Source organism: Muntiacus reevesi, chromosome 6, assembly GCF_963930625.1.
Source record: "Muntiacus reevesi chromosome 6, mMunRee1.1, whole genome shotgun sequence".
Taxonomy (NCBI): domain Eukaryota; kingdom Metazoa; phylum Chordata; class Mammalia; order Artiodactyla; family Cervidae; genus Muntiacus; species Muntiacus reevesi.
The window spans coordinates 88,522,468-88,543,935 of NC_089254.1; the positions used below are offsets into that span (position 1 = coordinate 88,522,468).

Below are 21,468 nucleotides of genomic sequence, written 5' to 3' on the forward strand. Positions count from 1 at the left end.
ACGCTGAATCCTGTTCTTTACCTTTTTTTCCAATAGTGGATCTTCATGGAGGAACACGGAGTGACCCAAACTGAACACATGGCTACCATAGAAGCTCATGCAGTGGCCCAACAAGTTCAGCAGGTCCACGTGGCCACCTACACCGAGCACAGTATGCTGAGTGCTGACGAAGACTCACCTTCTTCTCCTGAGGACACCTCATATGATGATTCAGACATACTTAACTCCACAGCGGCTGATGAGGTAACAGCCCATCTGGCTGCTGCAGGTAATGTTTGGATTGGAATATCTTCATTTTTGGCTTAACTCTGGTACTGTGCTTATCTGGAAGAGCCAAGGATACAGGCACTCAGATATCTTCATATCGTATCTTCATGTTTTTTTTTAAAGCCTTGCATTTTCAACTTGTACCTGAATTACACTGAGACTTAGGTTCTAGTCGCATATACTGTTAGTGACATGAACTTTGGTTTTGCTTTTTCATCCATTCCAGTACTCTTTACTTTTAACTCAATAGTTCAGTCATATTCAACTCTTTGCGACCCCTTGGACTGTAGCCCATCAAGCTCCTCTGTCCATGGGATTTCCCAGGCGAGAATACTGGAGTGGGTTTTTATTTCCTTCTCCAGGGGATCTCCCCCACTCAGGGATCCAACCTGGGTCTCTTGCATTGGAGACAGATTCTTTACCAAGGATTTAGCCACCAAGGAAGACCTACTTTTAACTCATTTAGTCCATTTACAGTAAAAGTAATCACTGATACATCACTGATACATCGCTGATACAATACATCACACATACAATCACTGATACACTGGAGTTTAAATTTATCATGTTTACTATATGCTTTCTCATTGTCCTGCTTGTCCTGTTTACTTTCCTTTTGATTTTTTTTTGGAGTGATTGCAGTTTTTTTGTTTTTTATTTTTTCATTTTTTTCTTGTTAGTTTAGAAGTTATATATACTTGTGCTATTACTTTTGTTTCATACATACTTAATATTAATTTTCCCTCTTATATCCAGCTTGCTTTATGTTGGTTTTTCTCTTCATGTTCTGGTTCTATTTGGATGAATGCTGTATGTGTGTGTGTTTAGAAGATTATTAGAATAATTTGGGATCTAGAATAATATTATTGTCATCTAGAGAGGATTTTTGTTTGCTTCTACCAGTGCCTGGGCACTAGCAATCCTAGATCATCTTAATCCAGTTTAAGGTTTTGAGATTTTCTGGGCCCCTAAATGACTTAACGCTGGATGATATTTTATATCATTCTCTTTACTATTTCAGTTCAGTTCAGTCACTCAGTCATGTCCAACTCTTTGCGACCCCATGAACCGCAGCATGCCAAGCCTCCCTGTCCATCACCAAATCCTGGAGTCCACTCAAACCCATGTCCATTGAGTCAATGACACCATCCAAACATCTCATCCTCTGTCGTCCCCTTCTCATTCTGCCTTCAATCTTTCCCAGCATCGGGGTCTTTTCCAATGAGTCAGGTCTTCACATCAGGTAGCTGAAGTATTGGAATTTAGCTTCAACATCAGTCCTTCCAAAGGACACCCAGGACTGATCTCCTGTAGGATGGACTAGTTGGATCTCCTTGAAGTCCAAGGGACTCTCAAGAGTCTTCTCCAACACCACAGTTCAAAAGCATCAATTCTTCTGTGCTCAGCTTTCTTTATAGTCCAACTCTCACATCCATAAATGACCACTGGAAAAATCATAACCTTGACTAGACAGACCGTTGGCAAAGTAATGTCTCTGCTTTTTAATATGCTGTCTAGGTTGGTCATAACTTTCCTTCCAAGGAGTAAGTGTCTTTTAATTTCATGGCTTCAGTCACCTTCTGGAGTGATTTTGGAGCCCAGAAAAATAAAGTCAGCCACTGTTTCCCCATCTATTTGCCATGAAGTGATGGGACTGGATGCCATGATCTTACACTGTACATTTAGCGCTATGTGGAAAGCTCCATGTAGACCCTGTCTGGATGGATCTAATATTGTATAAGGAACACTGATTTTGAAGATACTTAGGAAAAGATGGACAGGAAATTAATGATTAGAAATAGCCAAAGTACTACATTTTTAAAAAAAAGTATATGTTGTATTTAAGTGAAAGAAGACAGCTGCAATGAAAATAAACTTACACTGTCATTATCCAGTGTATTTTTCTGAAATAGTGAATTTAAAAATAAGATTTAGTGGCAAAATACATATAAAATGTTTGTGAAATATATTTTGAAATTTTTATACTTCCCAGAAGAGGGCATCCTAACATAATGAATCCAAGTCAACTTCTTTCCTAGGAAGGTAGGTGCTTTTGAGACATAGTTTTGCTATAGTACAGTACTGCATTGTCATAGTATTAAGATCAACAAAGAATTTTAATCTAACCCTCTTATGTGGCAGATGTGGAAAGTGAGGCCCAACTGATATAAATGATTTAATCATTCAACAGTTACTGAGAAATTATTACATACTTTGTATTAGTATATATAGACACTATAAATAAGACAGGCAAGAACTTGCTCCTAAAGGACCTTACAGACCGGTGATAGGAAGAAGGGTACATATAACCAAGTTAAATAATTTCGAAAGCACTGAGTTCTCTGAGGAATATAATGAACTTTACTTTAAATGGAGAGGGAAGGGTAGCTGGTTATCCTCTTTTTCTAATCCTATTTCATTCTCTCCCTCTGCTGAAGTAACCACTATTCTGAATTTGATAGTCATCATTCTCTTGAATTTCTTTCATATTGTTTTGTGTGTATCTATCAGTAAACAATATTTAGCATTGTTTTTGCATGTTTTGGCTTCCCTTGCGGCTCAGCTGGTAAAGAATCTGCCTGCAATGTGGGAGACCTGGGTTCGATCCCTGGGTTGGGAAGATTCCCCTGGAGGAGGGAAAGGCTACCCACTCCAGTATTCTGGCCTTGAGAATTCCATGGAATGTATGGTCCATGGGGTCGCAGAGTCAGACATGACTGAGTGATCTTCACTTTCACTTGCATGTTTTAAATTATATATAAATGGTATCACTCTGATATTGTTTGTCTAAAAGTGTTTATTTCATTCAGTATTATTTTTCTGAGATTTATGTATGTTGATAATATGGCTAGATAATTTTCATTTTAACTGTTATTTAGTATCCATTCATTATCTGAATGTGTCATATATTGGGAGAACACAGTTGCTACAAATAGAAATTATTTTGTGTGTTTTCTTGTACATATTGTAAGAGCTCTTGGCTTCGGTTTTCAAACTTCTTTTGACAGTGTGCCACAGTAATACATTGTGATCTAGAATAAAGATGCACATATAATTGAAATAACAATTTCTCAGGAAGTGATTCTTAACTTCTACTGCAAGTAACACACTCTTTGATATGTTCTGATATCTTTCACTTTATTCCATGTTATTAAAACAAACAAAAAAACTACTCATAGTTTGAAAAACGCTGCTTGAGGGTATACTCAGGAGGGCAAAGATAGGCACATTTTCAACTTTACTGGGTATCCCAAATGTCTTTCCAAATAGTTTTATTTGTTTGCATTCCCACCAGGAGTGTACTCGAGTGCCTATTGCTTCTCATGCTCGCCACATTTGGTATTGTCAATTGTTTTTATTTTTGCCAGTCTGATGGGTATGAAATAGCATCTCAGTGTTGGTTTAATTTGCTTGTTTGAGCAAGAGGTTCCAGCCAGTGCAGGAAAATAAGATAGAGTGTTATCTCAGAACTTTATTGGCTATTCTTATTTTGCATATTTTCCTTTGTCCATTTTTCCAATTTTTTTTTTAAGAGTTACTGATTTTTTTTTAGCACTAATCTTTTCTTGGTAAATATGTATTGTAGTTATCTTCTTCCCCTAGTTGTCCACTCCCTTCCCAATTTTTTATTATTTCTTTTTGTTCATAGAGGTTTGGATTTATATCATTGTGCAGTTACTAGTGTTTTAAACTTTTGGAGTTTTGTTTAAGCAATTCTTCTTAACCCTGTGTTTGTGAATACTTTCCAGTAGTTTATTGTAGAAGTTACATAGTTTATTGTTATTTTATTGATGTTTTTGTTTTACATTTAAGCCTTTAAGCTACCTGGAATTTATTTTCTTGTATAGTATGATGTATGGATCTACTTTTGATTATTTTTGCATACAGACAGTCAGTTACTCTGACTCCAGATCTTTAATCATCCATCCTTTTCTCACCTTTGTCTTTTGACACAGCAGGGTATTTGTGAACTCTCAAGTAAGTTACGTTGGTTTATTTGTCTGTCTTTTCAGTCAGTTCTACACTGTCATAAAGGATTGTAGCCTTATAGTAACTATTGGTACTTGGTAGGGTGTGTGCCCCAGCCTCCTTTTTAAAATCTTCAGAAATTGTTTTGGCTGTTTTTAGCCCTTTGCATTTCCATTTAAAATTTAGAACCAGGTCTTCCCTGTTGGTCCAGAGGCTAAAGCTCTGCCCTCCCAATCCTGGGGACCTGGATTTGATCTCTGGTCAGAGAACTAGATTCTACATGCTACAACTAAGGGTTTGCATGCCACCACAACAAAAATCAAATGTGCTGCAACCAAGACCTGGTGCTGCCAGATAAATAAATAAATAGGGTTTATTTCCTAGGGAAAAGGGAGTAGGTTGTTCTTGATAGGATTTATTAAGTTAAATATTTCAAAATAGACATTGCATATAAAATGGTATTTAAAAATAAATAAAATTTAGAACAAATAATATTATTTATTTATATATGAATATGGACATGAGTTTCAGCAAACTCCGGGAAAATTGGTGATGGACAGGGAGGCCTGGCACGCTGCAGTCCATGGGGTTGCAAAGAGTCAGACATGACTGAGCGACTGAACTGAACTGAAATAAAATTTAAAATAAATAAATAAAGTTCAATTTTTCCAGTTCCATACCAAAAGGAATTTTTATTTAAATTGCATTAATTAATTAATTTAATTAAGCAACTTTATTCATGATGCCTAAAACTGGAACTTGCCAAAGTGTCTCTCAGAATAAATTGTGGACTATTCATACTTCGGAGTATTGCTCAGCAATAAAAAGGAACAGTCTATTGAAATATTTATATATATATATATATATATATATATATGTATGTAGTAACATGGATGAATCTTAAAAACACTATTATAAGTGAAAGAAACCTTCCACAAAAGAGCATATACTGTATGATTCCATTTATTTTGATGTGCTAGAATAGGCAAAACTAATGTAGGGTGAAACAAACAAGAATTGTGTCCTTATGGTGGGAAGTATAGGGAAGAAGTGATGGGAGGGTACAGGAGAGAACTATTTGTAGTGATGATATTAAATATCTTAGTAGGGGTTTGGGTTTCATAGTTGTATGGATTTTTCAAATTTATTGAATGATTTGTGCTTTTTGCTATATGTAGATTTTATCTCAAAAGAAAAAACTTAAAAATATTGAACTCTAGCTAATGGTACTTCTACTGAAGTATATAGTAGGATCATACTGTAGTTTACTTTGAAATGCATTTAAAAATACCCAATATGTGTTGATGAATGGGTAAGAAGGTGGACAGATATATATAGTAAAATATTAATAGTAGAATCTAGGTGGTAGACAGGTGAATGTTCACTATAAAATTCTTTCAACTTTGCTATATATTTTAAAGTTTTTAAAAATATATATTTGAAACTTCTAATATAATAATAATAAAAATGTTGGACTCACACAACTCAGTAACATAATGGCAACCTGATTAAAAAAATGGACAAAGGACTTGAGTAGACATCTTCCTAAAGAAGGCACACAAATGGCCAGTAAGTATATAAAAAGATGCTCAGCATCACTAATCATCAGGGAAATGCAAATCAAAACCACGATGAGATAATGCCTCATGCCTGTTAAGATGGCTGTTAGCAAAAAATAAAAAAATAAGTATTGGCATGGATATGGAGAAATAGGAACCCTTCTATGTTGTTGGTAGGAATGTGAAATGATACAGCCCCTATGGAACACAGTATGAAAGTCCTCCCCCAAAATTAAAGATACAATTACCATATGATCCAGTTCTTTCTATGGATGTTTATTCAAAAGAATTGACGTCAGGATCTCATGGAGGTATTGGCACTGCTGTGTTCATTGAAGCATTATTCATAGTAGTCAAGATGTGGAAACAATCTAAATTTCCATTGACAGATGAATGTGTGTTAGTCACTCATTCGTGTCTGACTCCTTGTGACCCCATGGACTGTAGCCCGCCAGGCTCCTCTGTCCATGGAATTCTCCAGGCAAGAACATTGGAGTGGGTTGCCATTCCCTTCTCCGGATGAATAAGTAAAAGAAAATGTGGTATGTATGTATGAAATATTTAGCTTTTTGTTTAAAAAAGAAGAAAATCCTACCATATATGACAACATGGATGAACCTTGGTGGCATTATGTTAAGTAACATATACGGGTCAAAAGGACAGGTACTGCACGATTTACTTATATGAAGTATCATATTCAAACTCTTATTATACTCTGCATACAGTAGAATGGTGTTTGCCAGGGGCTGGGGTGTAGAAGTGGGGAGTTGCCATTAAAGAACATAAAGTTTCAGTCATCTTCAGTCAAGATGAATAGTTCTAGAATACAACGTTGTATCTATAGTTAACAGTACTATATTGTACACTTAAAGTTGGTTGAGACGGTGGATCTCATGTGTAAATTTGTTGAGACGGTGAATCTCATATGTTGTGTCATTACCACAATTTAAAAAATTAAATGTTAGGAAAAAAGGCATCAGTAATATTTTTTCTTCTGCCAGCTGTTTATAGTGGAAAGGAAGGTAAAAGGCATTACCTTGTTTCTTGCTTATTTGGGGGCTCTTTGGAGAGGTTTTATTTAAGTCAGACTGAGTATACAACTAAATATAGAGGCTCATCTAGATTTTCAGGGAGGCCTATTATAATTGAGCCATTTATAGAACATATATGCCAGGATAAATGTGAGCACTTAAACCTAATTTTCATTTAAACCTTCTAGGGGGTTCACAAATAAAGATAAAGATGGTTTGTCTGTTTTAAAAAATAAAAGGAATGCCATTGATATATTGAGATTGGGTGAATCAGAGACTTATAATTCCTTAAGGCCTACTGTTTGTTTTAGTCATTAGCTTCAGGGCAAACCAGACCAAATTTTATTAACATTTTCCCCTTAGAGTGGGACAGTTTTTATTACTTTCCTTCCGGGATTCTTTCATCAACATGACCTTGTGGTTAACAGTTCCATTTAGGGCATAATTCTCAGATATACAAGAAAAAATTTTCCACTTTTAGTAAGTGGAAATAAGCTGGTATTCTTCTAGATATTCTTCTTATATGTGGTGGTGGTGGTAGGGTTGGTGTTCCAAATATGAGTGATTATCTCCGACTTTCTAACTTGTCAGTGCCTTGTAACGGACAGAGGGGCACAGGAATGGAAATGAAATTTGAAATCTGTAACTTTTTTTGTCTTGGCAGGCTCTTCTTCTAAATGGTGCTATTTCATCTAGCACCTTTGGGAATATTGCCTTAAAAGTAGGGATATGCTAATAAAACAAAACAAAAAAATATTATATAAAATTAAAACTAGTATGTGATGGGAAGGTGTAAGTCATTAACTTTTTTAAAAGATTCATTGTAAGTTTTAATGGTAAATTAAAATATGGTCCATGTTGAACAGTGAAGTATATTGATGGCATCAGTAATATTCTGTACTCATTGATAACATACTGGGACATAAATGCTACTTTTTTGTACATCTGTTTTCTGCGGTGCAGTTAACAGGCTCTGCCTGGTCTCAGCACATATGTTATTGTTTCAGGTCCTGTGGGAATGGCAGCTGCTGCTGCTGTGGCAACAGGAAAGAAACGGAAACGTCCTCATGTGTTTGAATCTAATCCATCTATCCGGAAGAGACAGCAAACACGTTTGCTTAGGTGAGGGCTTCCTTATCCGTGTTGTTGCTGTTCCTCAAATACTTCATGGTGTGGATGACAGAATATACCTTGTTAGGTCCATCAAGGGTGCTGTGCTGTGCTTAGGCGCTCAGTCATGTCTGACTTTGCGACCCCGTGGACGGTAGCCCACCAGGCCCCTCTGTCCATGGGGATTCTCCAGGCAAGAACACTGGAGTGGGTTGCCATGCCCTCCTCCAGGGGATCTTCCCAACCTGGGATCAAACCCAGGTCTCTTGCATTGCAGGCGGATTCTTTACCATCTCAGTCACCGGGGAAACCCAAGAACACTGGAGAGGATAGCCTACCCCTTCTCCAGGGCAACTTCCCGACCCAGAAATCAAACCCAGTTTCCTGCATTGCAGGCAGATTCTTCACCAGCTGAGCTACCAGGGAATCCCTTCATCAAAGGATACCAAGTTAAATTCTTTGATAACAGAATTACACTTTAAAGTACTTTTAATAAAAATAGATGAGACTAGAACTATCGTTAACAGATGTATGTTGTTTAGTTGGTGGGTCATATTAGCCTCTTTTGTGACTCCGTGAACTTCAGCCCACCAAGCTCCTTAGTCCATAGGATTTCCTTAGGCAGGAATACTGGAGTAGGTTGCCAATTCCTTCTCTAGGGTATTTTCCCGACCCAGGAATCAAACCCACGTCTCCTGCATTGAAAGATGGTTTCTTTACCACTGAGCCACCAGGGAAGCCCTAACTTCTCTGTATAGATGTATAGAATCATAGTATTTCATTCAGAGATACGCCAGCTATGTGCCAGGTATTGTTCTGGGCCTTGGGAACCTAACAGCTAACAAAATAAATTAAAGAGCTTATATTCTAATGGGGGGAATAAGAAAATAAATATATGATACATCAGATGATGAAAAGTGAAAAAAACAGAGCAAAATAAGGAAAATAGAAAGGTAAGAGGATTGGGAGGAAAATGGTAGTTTCTCTTTTTTTTATAGAAATGATCTTTGTTAAGGCAACCTTTGAACAGAGACCTGAAGTAATTGTAAGGGAAACCATGTTGATATCTACAGGAAGAACTTTTGGGGCTGAGGGGTAGTAAAAGCAAAGGTTCTGAAGTGGGAAGGCATGTCTTAGACATGTTTGAGGAACAACTAGAGAAAGAATGAGAAGAGGTGTACTCTTAATAGTAGTGGAAAGCCACGCCATGGCATCTTCTGGTCCAATCTAAGGGCTTTACTCTAAGTGACATGAAGTCAATGAAGACTTTTGATTAAAACAATGATGTAATCTGACTTATGTTTTTAAAGTATCACTCAGACTACTGTGTTAAGAATAGACTCTGAGGGTACAGGAATGAAAGCAAGTCTGAAGATATAAGCACATAGGCAGCATTCGAAGCAGATTAGGGAGTGAGTGTCAGAGAAGGCAATGGCAGCCTGCTCCAGTACACTTGCCTGAAGAATCCCATGAACGGAGCAGCCTGGTGGGCTGCGGTCCATGGAGTCGCTAAGAGTCGGACATGACTGAGCGACTTCACTTTCACTTTTCACTTTCATGCATTGGAGAAGGCAATGGCACCCCACTTCAGTACTCTCCCCTGGAAAATCCCATGGACAGAGGAGCCTGGTAGGCTGCAGTCCATGGAGTCTCGAAGAGTTGGACACGACTGAGCAACTTCGCTTTCACTTTTCACTTTCATGCATTGGAGAAGGAAATGGCACCCTACTCCAGTACTCTTGCCTGGAGAATCCCGGGGACGGGGGGGGGGGGGGGGGGGGGGGGGCTGGTGGGCTGCCGTCTATGGGGTCGCACAGAGTCAGACACGACTGAAGCGACTTAGCAGCAGTAGCAGGGAATGAGTGTGGACTGAAGCACTTTACCCCTTAGGGATTAAAGAAAGGAAAGGAATTATCAAAGAGCCTAAGAAGTGACCAGTGAGTCAGGAGGAAACCAGGAGAATGGTGTCCTAGAAACCAAGTACAAAATTGTTTCAAGAAGGAGGACTTGTGATCAGCACTATCAGATGGTGCTGACAGGTTGACTAAGATGCAAATTGACCATTAGATTTAGCAACGTGGAGGTCATGATTGAACTTGATAAAGTGTTTTCAGAGGAGCAGTAAGGATGAAAGGATTGAAGGGTCTTCAAGAGAGAATGGGAATTATCTATGGTGAAACAGATCACCAGCCCAGGTTGGATGCATGAGACAAGTGCTCGGGCCTGGTGCACTGGGAAGACCCAGAGGGATCGGGTAGAGAGGGAGGTGGGAGGGGGGATCGGGATGGGGAATACATGTAAATCCATGGCTGATTCATGTCAATATATGACAAAAACCACTACAATATTGTAAAGTAATTAGCCTCCAACTAATAAAAATAAAGGAAAAAAAAAAGAAGAAAATAAAAACAATAGTTAAAAAAAAAAGAATGGGAAGAGAGGAATTGGAGACAGTGAATGTATTTTCTTATCATTCCTTCAAGGAATGCCACTGGATTTCTTGTTTGGTATGTGGTCCTTTACTTGGCTTCCCTGGTGGCTCAGATGGTAAAGCGTCTGCCTGCAATGCGGGAGACCTGCGTTTGATCCCTGGGTTGGGAAGATCCCTTGGAGAAGGAAATGGCAATCCACTCCAGTTCTCTTGCCTGGAATATCCAATGGATGGAGGAGCCTGGTAGGCTACAGTCCATGTGGTCACAAAGAGTTGGACACGACTGAGTGACTTCACTTCCACTTCTTCCACTTGTTTTTATTTCTTCTGAAGAGTTTGTAGGTTGCAAAGAAAGATTATTGCATATCTGTGGTACATGGAGGACTTCATATTTTGACAGGCTGACCAACATGCATTCATGTATAATAAAAAATTTAGTCTATAAAATGTTTCAGAAGTTTCTTCTTATAGTATTTTATATATCCAAATTGTTAAGATGTTTATTGGAATGTTGAATCCAAATGGAGTACCAGCACTTGTAAATGATATGTGGACAAAAGTTAGAAAATACAGTCTATGTTAAGAACATAAGATTATAAGAAACTGAAGGGAAAGTCCAGAAAATACTTAATGGTAGTTTTCAGCACAGAGGTTATATACCACTAGATAGGCAAAAAAATTTCCTTTCCTTTAATGATAAATCTTACTATCTTTAATGATAGTACAGGCAGGAGGAATTGAATATATTATTTATAGAGCCATCTTTTCTAAAAGGGGCATAGACACAGTGCTTTTGGAGAAAGTTGGAAAACTTTCTTGTGATTTGTTGGCTTTGCTTCATTTGAATTGGCATGACTCACCAGTCCCTTGACAGGGTAGACTAGGTTCCCAGAAGAATTATGGGATGTAGAACTTTAAAATAATCTCCCATAATTTCCAGAAGGAAAGGACAATGTTTCTGTTTCATTCAGAAACAGATGGATTTGAAAAAGCTCTTTTACTCCATCCTCATTTGTAAACTACTTCAGGACTAAGAATTATTGCTTATATCACAATGAAAATCTGGAAATGACAACATGACAACATTTTTGAAGTACTATATCGGTAAGATATAAACAGGCTTCCCAGGTGGCTTAGTGGTAAAGAATCAGCCTGCTAATGCAGGAGACGCAAGAGATGCAGTTTCTATCCCTGGGTCAGGGAGATTGCCTGAAGGAGGAAATGGCACTCCACTCCAGGTTTCTTGCTGAGAGAATCCCATGGACTGAGGAGCCTGGCAGGCTATAGTCCATAGGGTCACAAAGAGTCGGATGTGACTGAGCATCGGAGCAAGACATAAACAGTGATCATATCAATCAAAGAAATCAGAAACAGTTCATTTTAGGCCCGTTCAGTAAGCATGGAGATGATATAGTAAAGTCTATAGAAGGACATCTCAGCATTAATCTTTATTATTATAAGCAGCACACTTTTGGTGCTGAGATCAGGAAGTATGATACTCTCTGTATTCAACGTTGTATCATGGCTGTGTCGTGACGTAAACCTGGGGTAGACTCTTATGTCAGTGAGCTAGTCACGGTCTTTAGGAAAAAGGGATGTACATATTTCTGCTGAACAGGATATTAAACCTCACACACAGCCTTTTCACAATTCAGGTAAAAGAAGACATACCTAATTAGAATAAATTGTCTCAAGTCAAAGGAAATCTTGTGTCTGTGTCAGGTAATTTCTGTCTTTTTGTTCTCTGATTCAGGAAACTTCGAGCCACACTAGATGAATATACTACTCGAGTAGGACAGCAAGCTATTGTCCTTTGTATCTCTCCCTCCAAACCCAACCCTGTCTTTAAAGTGTTCGGTGCAGCTCCTTTGGAGAATGTGGTAAGAAAACTGTGTGTGTTCCCTGACACCCTTTGCTTTCTGGGAGTTGTTGTTTGCATTCTTTTGATCCTTTGTCTAGCACAATAGTTATTTTATCTTCCCTTCATCCAGGGGTGGGAATTCAGACTGGTTTTCAAACTCCTTTATGCAGATCATAGTAAAATGGATCATTTCTGTTTCTCCTTTTCATAACAAGCTATTTTGCCTCATCAGATGCAATGGAAAAAAATGATGTTGAATTCCTTAAGAAACCAATGCAAGATTTTATAAGAAAATTGCTGAAACAAAATGCTATTTTCTCAAGATGTGAACTTCCTAAGGCAAACCTGGGAGCATTTTACTGATCACTGATATATGAATTGCATATTTTAAATCGTTTTTATTTCTTCAAATAATTGATTTAATCCTTAAGTGTTGAAATATAGTTGAATATTTTAATTATATCCCTATCTATAGCTAACTTTATAAAAATAGTGTTTCACTCTTGGATACTTTTACTCTGTGAACTGTTCTTTCTTTGGATGAAGTAACTTTGAATCATTAGTAGAATAATGATCTGTTCAGAATTAAATTGCGTTTTATTTTTACTAGGATAAAATTTCTGAGCTTAAAATGAATTTATTAGATTTTCTCCCATATTAAGCATAGATACTTCACATGTTCAGAATTAGTAGTCAGTTGAGATTTTGTTTATTGTATTTTTCTTCCCCATACACAGATGTTGTCATTCTTTCTTTAACATTTTTGAGTTTGTTTTGAGTTTTTCCTCAGATTCCTGAGTCCCTAAAATAGGATGCATATTAAGACCTTTCCTGATAGGAGTGTGATAGATGACTTTCTAGTTCAAAATGATACCTGACTAACAAAGTAATGGAAGTGAGACCAGTTAATTTTGTTAAAAACTATAATATAAATATTATATTTATATTATTGTTAAAGATTTTATTTTAGATTGGAGCAGAAATAATCCAAATCAAAACCCAGTTCTGTTCAATTTATATGACATACTTACAGTGACTCACAAGTGTTCAAAGTAGCTGCAAATGATACCATCAAGAAAGTGAGAAAACAGTCTATAGAATGGGAAAGAAAAAAATATTGGCAAAACATATCTGATACAAGTTTGTACCCAGAATATATAAGTAACCCTTAGAACTCAGCAGTGACAAGACAGTTAACCCAGGAATGCCCTGGTTTTCAGTGGTGGGCACTTAGTGCTTCTACTGCAGCAGGCATAGGTTCAGGGAATGAAGACCCGGCAAGCCGCACAACGTGACCAAAAAAATAAAAAGATGATTAACAGAATTTAAAATGGCAAGGAATCTGAATAAATATTTTTCCAAAGAGAATATAGAAATGACCAGCAAACACATGAGCACTTGATAAATAGCCATTAATCATTAGGGAAATGAAAATCATAACTACAAAGAGATACTTCATGCCCACTACAATGAATATAATTTAAAAGATGAACAATAATAAATGTTGATGGGGATGTGGAGAAATTGGAACCCCCATACATTGCAGTTAGAGATGTAAAATGATGCAGCTGATTTGGAAAACAATTTGGTAGTTTCTCAAAATATCGAAAGAACAGTTACTATATGACCCAACAATTCTACTCCTACATTTATCCAAGAGAACTGAGAATAAAGCTTATACACACAGTGTTCATAGCAACAAAACTTATATAAATAATAAACGAATGCACAATGTTCGTAGTAGCATTATTCATAATAGCCCAAAGTGGAAATAACCCAAATGTTTATCTGCTGATGAATGGATTAAAAAAGTTGTATTATCCATCCAGTGTAGTATTACTCAGCAGTAAAAAGGAATGAAGTACTTATAAGTGTTACAACATGGACAAACCTTGAAAGCATTGTGCTGAGTGAAAGAATCCATTCATAAAAGGCTACATATTGTATGATTTCACTTATGGGCAATATCTGGAGTAGTCAAATCTGTAGAGACAGAAAGTAGGTAAGTGGTTGCCAGATTTGAAAGGTAGGGATGGAGGAATGGAAAGTGACAGCTAGTGGGTTTGTAGTTTCTTTCAGGGAAGATAGATTATGATGATGCTTACGTGACCCTACAGATAAAAGAGTAAATTGTACACTTCAAATGGGTGAATTGTATGGTATGTATGTATGATAGACTAAATAATGAATGGCCCCCAAAGATACACAGATCCAAATCTTTATATGGCATAAAGGATTTTGCAGGTGTGGTTAAGTTAAAGATTTTTGAGATGGGGACATCACTCTGGATTATCCAGGTAGGCCCTAAATCTAGTCACAGTGTCTTTATGTAAGAGGGAGCCAAAAGGAGATTGATATAGAAGGTGGAGATGTGTCAGCAGAAGCAAGAGGTTGGGTGCAAGGAACGGGTCAGAAGCAAAGCCGTATGTGTTCAACAGCAGCTAGGCAGGATGAGAAAATGGATTCTCCCCTGGAGCTTCCAGAACATCCAGCCCTGCCAACAACTTGGGCCTATGAAACTAAGAGAATGAATTTCTACTGATAGAAGCCACCAAGTTTGTAATACTTTTTGGCAACCATAGGAAGCTAATATATATGGCATATGAATTATATTTCAATAAAGCTGTTAAAATTTTAAAAGCAAAACATTAAGCAAAGCAAGTGTAAGACAAATCCCTACAAAAATAAATCATGGGTCACAGCATTAATATGAAGTGAAGTGAAGTTGCTCAGTCATGTCCGACTCTTTGCAACCCCTTGGATTGTAGCCTACCAGCCTCCTCTCTGTCCATGGGATTCTCCAGGCAAGAATACTGGAGTGGGTTGCCATTTCCTTCTCCAGGGGATCTTCCCAGCCCAGGGATCAAACCTGGGTCTCCCACATTGGAAGCAGACACTTTAACCTCTGAGCCACCAGGGAAGCATTAATATGAGACAAAGCCAAGTTCTCAAGACAAATGAATATTAACTGAGGACCATAGGTCTTTGAGTATTGATAAGCAGTATAAATTTATAATGAACCTTTTATGTCTCAACATTAAAGAATATAGATCAAAAATTAGAAATGGGATTAAAAAAATTAGAAACCACAGTGGTAGTAGGAGTCTGCAATATTTTTGTCACTCAAGAAAAATATAAATAAGAATATAGAGATCTGAAGAATAGAATTAATAAGGTTAATATAAAAGGTAGATATATTAACATTGATACCATACTAAGGGAGAATATACCATATTTGAAAAATTACATGAATGGATTATAAGAATTGACCATGTGTTTTTATTAGGTCCCAAAGAAAATCTTAATAAATTGTAAAAGGTAGAAAATTACACAGGTCATATTTTTGATTAAAGAATAGAAAATTTAGAAATTAATATAAAGATTGACAAATTTTCAGCCACATGGCAATTTAAAAATACTTTCTATTGTAGTAGTTTTACAATGCTTGGTTAGTTTCTGCTGTGCAGCAAAGTGAATCACTTATATGTATACAAAAACACTTGAGAGAACAACTTAATCTGCAAACTATTTAAAAGCAAATTTTAAATAGCCTTAAAAATTATGATTTAAATTAATGCTTAAAAGGATGTTTATTGCCTTGATTTTTTTTCTATATATATAAGAAAGAAAAGAAATCTCATCCGAGAAAGATATACAGTAAGTAAACATGTGGAAGAAATTAATGATTTTGTAAACAGAAAGAGAATTGTTACATTCAAGAAATGTACTATGAAAAATCTAATGAAATAGATAAACTAGCATACTAATTGAGAAAAAGGATGAAGAAAACAAATACACAGTCTTAGAAGTGAGATGAAGTTTAGTTGCAGATAAAAAATAGATTGAACATTTTAAGGAAATTCTATGCATTAATTTTATTCTTTTAAAGACCTCAACCAAGTGGATAATTTAATAAGAAAATAACCAAAATATATCCAAACCAGTAAGACAATAAACACAAAATTGAAAAAGTAATTAAACCATATCTCTCAAATGGATACTATACTCCTGCTTATTTCGAGTGACTTCCATTAAACCTTCAAAGTATAGAATATTCCTTAATCTTATATATATACTCGTATACAGGGTGGTATTAAAGAATCAGAGCTCATATTCACTGTAATCAGTTATACAGTGTATTCTGCATAATCTCATATTAGTAACAGTAAAAGAAATTATTTGGATTTTATAATAATGTCTAACATTTACTGAATGCTGTGTTCTAGGTTATAAGTTATAAGCACTTTTCATGTATTATCTCATTAAATAATATTAAAACTCTGGTATTTGCATTTTGTCCTCCTGCCTGAAGCCATCATTAGCCTTTCTTCTTGCTCTTTTTTCTGGAGGCTGCTGGGAACTCTGGAAGATTAAAATTCCATAGGGCTTTTCATCTTTGGAATATAGATTTCAGACTCAAGATTATCAGTTTTTTACAAATTTGTCAAAGGAGAATTGAAAAATTTGCTGGGCCCTCTAATAGGTGGTGTTGAAGCTTTTCTTATGTTTTCCAGCTTTTCATTTATTTCTCCATATTGTGTTCTGCCCATATTACTTCCTTGCCCACAAATGGAATGTGAGTTTTAGACAGGTTAATTGAATCATGCACATAGATTGGTGTTAATGTACATAGCTAAAAACTTTGCTTTGGTGAAAACTGTGTTTAAGCTTTCTTTTTGTGAATGATTTCCCACACTGATTTTTCCTTTATGTGGCTCAGTGTCCTCATGTGTGAAATGAAGATAATAGCAACCTCACTGGGGAGAAATAGAAATTAAAGTTGATTATCTTTCTCCTATATGTAGTCTTTATGAAGAACTGGCATGAAAGGAATTGAAATGAGCTTTATAGGAATAGGCCTAGGAATCACAGTCACAGAAGCAAGATGTAGTTCAGGGGTTGTCACAACTTCCTTGAAATCATCCTTCTGCCTTCATTTAATTCCACCTTCCCAGTAGATTAGTGGACTCTGGAGTTGGTCATGATTTCTTGTTCTAAGTCATTCACTTATTTAGATAAATTTTTTAAAGATGGCTTCAGGTTACTTGAAATGTGGAAGCATATTTAAAAAGTAATAAAGTAAAACCACTTCCTTGACGGTCCAGTGGTTAAGAATCCGAGCCCCCAATGCAGAAGGCGTGGGTTAGATCCTTGGCTGGGGAACTAAGATCCCATATGCCACATGACACAGGCAATAATAATAATATAAAAAAGTAATAAAGTAAAACCCTGTTGCTTGTTTATTAAGTTATACAACAAATAGCTAAGACTGTTAGATATAAAGTATGAGGTAAGAATTCCATCCAGGTCTTTTGAGGTTTCAAGGTTCAAAACAAGGGATCCAAGGGGGTTGGGGAAAAAATCTGGACTGAGGCAGGAGAGGAAAGAGGCTGACATTGGGCCTGGAGAGAGAAGAGGATGAAGCCAGCAGATTCAACAGCCTGTGGCTGGCTCTGTGCCAGGTGTGTTTCAGGATCCCTGATCTGAAGGCAGCCCTGCGCTTGGGCATCTCTTGGTTATCTTCATCAGATGACAGTGTATTTTAAATCACAGAGGAGCTCATAGGTAAAAAATAATTAAAAAAATCTTTTTGGAGACCTTCCTGAAGACTTTTCTTTTATCCAGAAAAGCAAGTATACAGAAGGATTTTGATATTTTATCTGGGATTATTTTTGCAACCTCACTAAAGGCTCATTGACCTTATGGTTGTAGCAACCAATTTCTAAATCCTCAACAATCTCATTCTGTGCCCAGAACTCTAAAGTCTCCTATAAATACCCTAAACACTTTGTCGCTGGTAATTATGAGAATGTTAATGTATTATCTGTACATATCTGAATATGTGAAACATTTCATAATATATGTGGAAAAAATAAACGGTCTGGTTCCTGGGCTCAGTGATGTCATAACACTAGTTGTGTGCGACATAAAACAACGTAAGTGATACATGATTATTTGAGTCTGTTGGCATTTAAAAGAGTAAAAGAATTAGGGCAAGAACACTTGGGAAGTTTTTTCAGAGAAAGTGGGAATTGAGTTGGGTCTTGAATAATGTATAGTATTTGAATTAGAAACAAAATTAAAGACCCACAGATAGGAAGTATGTTAGTCACTCAGTCATGTCCAACTCTTTGTGACCCCGTGTACTGAAACATGCCAGGCTCCTCTGTCCGTGGGAATTCTCCAGGCAAGAATACTTCCTTCTCCACAGAGATAGAAAATAACTTGCTGTGTGCAAAAGTTAGTGAGGAGGCTGGCCGGCTAAAGAGGAAGGATGGTGAGCAAAGTTGCCTAGTAGGACGCTGACTTATACAGGGGAAACTCAAGAGGGTGCTTATTCACATAATCTACAGGGCTGAGCATGCACAGCTGTAGTTGGTGGCCTTGGCCGAGAGTAAGGAAAAAAAAGGAAAGCAAGGAATGATCGGAATGGTTGAAATGCAATCCTATAAGAAGTGGGGCACTGTAGTACTATTTTTGAGAAAAAAGAGAAATGATCAGAAGTGACTGAACATACAGGCTTTGGAGCTACTTAAAAATTAATTTGACTTTCCGCTATATTCCTATATGGTTTGGGAATGTTACTTAAGCCTGAGTTTTCTTATCTGCAAAATGGATATAATGATAGTTTCTTTATAAAACTATGTGAGAATTAACTGAATGATGTTTGCAGTGCTTGACACATAGCTAATATTCAATAAATGGAATTTGATTATGTCAATCTTTCAGAAATTTTAAATGGCAACAGTATAGAGAATGAATTGGAGGAGGAGAGTGTGGTAGGCAGACCAACTGAATTTGTTTTTAAGTGGTTTTTAACTTGAATTGTGAAACCAGTTAGTTGGCAGTGACATATTGGTATGAAATGACAAAGACTTTACCTGTGGATTTTGGAATAGAAAGTGGAAGTTTCTGAAACAAACCTGTATTTCATCATATCTGTGATACCATGAGTTATAGGATGCGCCATTATTTATGTGCCACAAAGAAAGAAAAAACACTGATAAACTTTGACACAGTGCTTATATCACTTAGAATTTTTATTTTATACTTATTGAAAGAGCTTTTTCAGGCTTACTTACAGACAGCTTTTGATCATACTGCTTTTGTAAATATGTAAAAAGGAAAATGTAAGTGAAACAAATTTCCTATTTCTGAAATTGTTTTTTAGCTATTCCTAAAACTTTTTCACATTCAGAGTCCAATTCCGAATTACTTCCTGTTTCAGAGTCATCATTGTCTGCATGGTTGCATGTAATATATTGTCTTCCCTACCACCAGGAGCATGGGTAATGCTGCATTTCTGTAAAAAGAGCTCTATTGTCTCTGAGACTTTTTCTCAGCTGTGACAAGTTTGACGCTGGTGCTTTTTGGTCTTACCAGAAAGATCACTGGGGAAGTTATCAGACAACAGCCAAGGTTCACATTCCTTTCTGAAATGGTGCTAAGTGGTTTGCTGATTGAAAAGGCCTGGGGGGGTTGTAGTTGTGCCTCTAGGGATAGCAACCATATGTGCAGGCCATGACCGCTATGCCCCATACCACTTGGTCTATAGCGATTTTAAGAAGTATCCGAGTTTCAGAGGAGTGGTAACTGGTGGGGGGTGGGGGAGGGGTTATCTCAGGATTTATAAATTAGGTAGAATTGAAATGCTAGCTTTATAACTCTGGGAAAGTTAGTTAACTTTACTAAGCAAACTTAGAAATACTGTGGTCACAACCTGAAGTTGTAAATTACTCTGAAGGATGTTCTCCCAGCATTTTTTTTTTTTAAATCAAGATATAATGGTAAGTTTAGCAAAATGCCTGGATCTGAATTTCTGGAATTCTACTGACCCATAAAAATGGCTGAAATTGTTTAAACTAGCTATTAATGTAATAATAGTAATAAGCTAATGATTTTTTTTCTTTGAATGCCAGATGCTTCTGCACAATGGAAGTTTTTTATACTATTTTCATTTACTCTTACTATGGGCATATATACTGATATAATGGTTTAACCTGATACATAAAGTTCAAAGACTATAACCTAGGCTTACTCAGTTTTTCTGTGGGTTGGTAGTGTAAAAACTCTACTTATGATGTAGAAACCAAGAAATCAGAAAATATATATCCTTAAAGATGTCATGGCAACACAGCTATTTACAGTAAATACATTGGCAATAATTTTTGAAACTTTCTCTTTAGAAACCAGGATAAAACTGAATTTCTAGAGTAATAATGATTTTATAACTTTGTATTATTTTCCTTTCATCACCTTTATTGTTGATCTGTTGGAAGTTTCTATAAAAGTTGTACATCATAGCCAATAATTTTTACTTTTCCATATGTTTGAGGTGGAGTATGGGAATTTTTCTCTTCTAATCTTTATAATGAGATATTTATAAGGAAGTATATGGTGGCTGAGAGTTCAGTCCAGGACTATAACATTGTTATAACTTCTGGGTAAACCTGATATTCTCTTACCTTTTTTTCTATGATGATGGCCTGAGCCCTGAAATCAAGTTAATTTTCTATCCCATCTTGTTACATTTTTATAACTCCATGGCTTCCCTTATTATCCCTAAAGTATCCTCATCCCCCCTGGTGTATTTCTTGTAACTAAGTGAACCCATTATTGGTAGTGGTAGAATCAGTGTATTCTCTACATTCTATAGAATAATGTGTACATGTGCAACTTGCTGCTGTTAAGTTCTGTTTTTTGAGAGACTTTCACTGATAGTGGAAGGAATGGAGTCAGAGCAACAGGATCTGGTTCAGACATGGCCTTGTCAGAGTTACAGAGGCCTCATGGGTTTAAAGTTCACCTCTATCACCAAGGAGTCCCTGACGGAAAGGAAGAGTACTTGACCAGTGGTGCGCTCTCTGACCCCCGGGCCTTACTGACAGTGGCGCCTGTGACACCCAGCTACACTGTGACACCCAGTATACGCTTCTTGTTTTTTTCCTCTGATGCCTTTTAGTTCAGCCTCTTCTACAGTTGATCTGTTGGTAGTCTAGGTTTTTAGGAAAAGAGCAGCATAGGAAAGTTTCAAAGAGGGTGCTTAGAGTTTTCGAGACATAAATCCTCAGTGATCTTGGAAATGATTTTGGTAATTAACTGCCACAGCTGGGTTTTATCAGATGGCCTGGGAGATGCAGAATATGAGTACCGTTCCTGTTAGATCTGGAACAGGTAATGGGGCCAGCATTTACTGGGGAAATGTGATTTTAACTGAGGAGCTGTATTTCTAGAAAACTC

General features: G+C 36.8%; 1 protein-coding gene across 4 annotated transcripts in view; it reads left to right on the plus strand.

Annotated features, from left to right (window-relative positions):
* The window catches only part of NRF1 (nuclear respiratory factor 1), a 119,483-nt gene that overhangs the window by 45,414 nt on the left and 52,601 nt on the right, over positions 1-21,468 (plus strand). For all 4 annotated transcript variants that reach the window (XR_010663654.1, XM_065938914.1, XM_065938916.1 and 1 more), the window contains 3 exons: positions 37-268; positions 7,834-7,948; positions 12,121-12,247. Coding sequence is in view for 3 of the 4 variants with exons in the window: in XM_065938914.1 (XP_065794986.1) it covers positions 46-268; positions 7,834-7,948; positions 12,121-12,247 (465 nt within the window). In the remaining variant the exon portion in view is untranslated. The remainder of the gene's footprint in view (positions 1-36; positions 269-7,833; positions 7,949-12,120; positions 12,248-21,468) is intronic.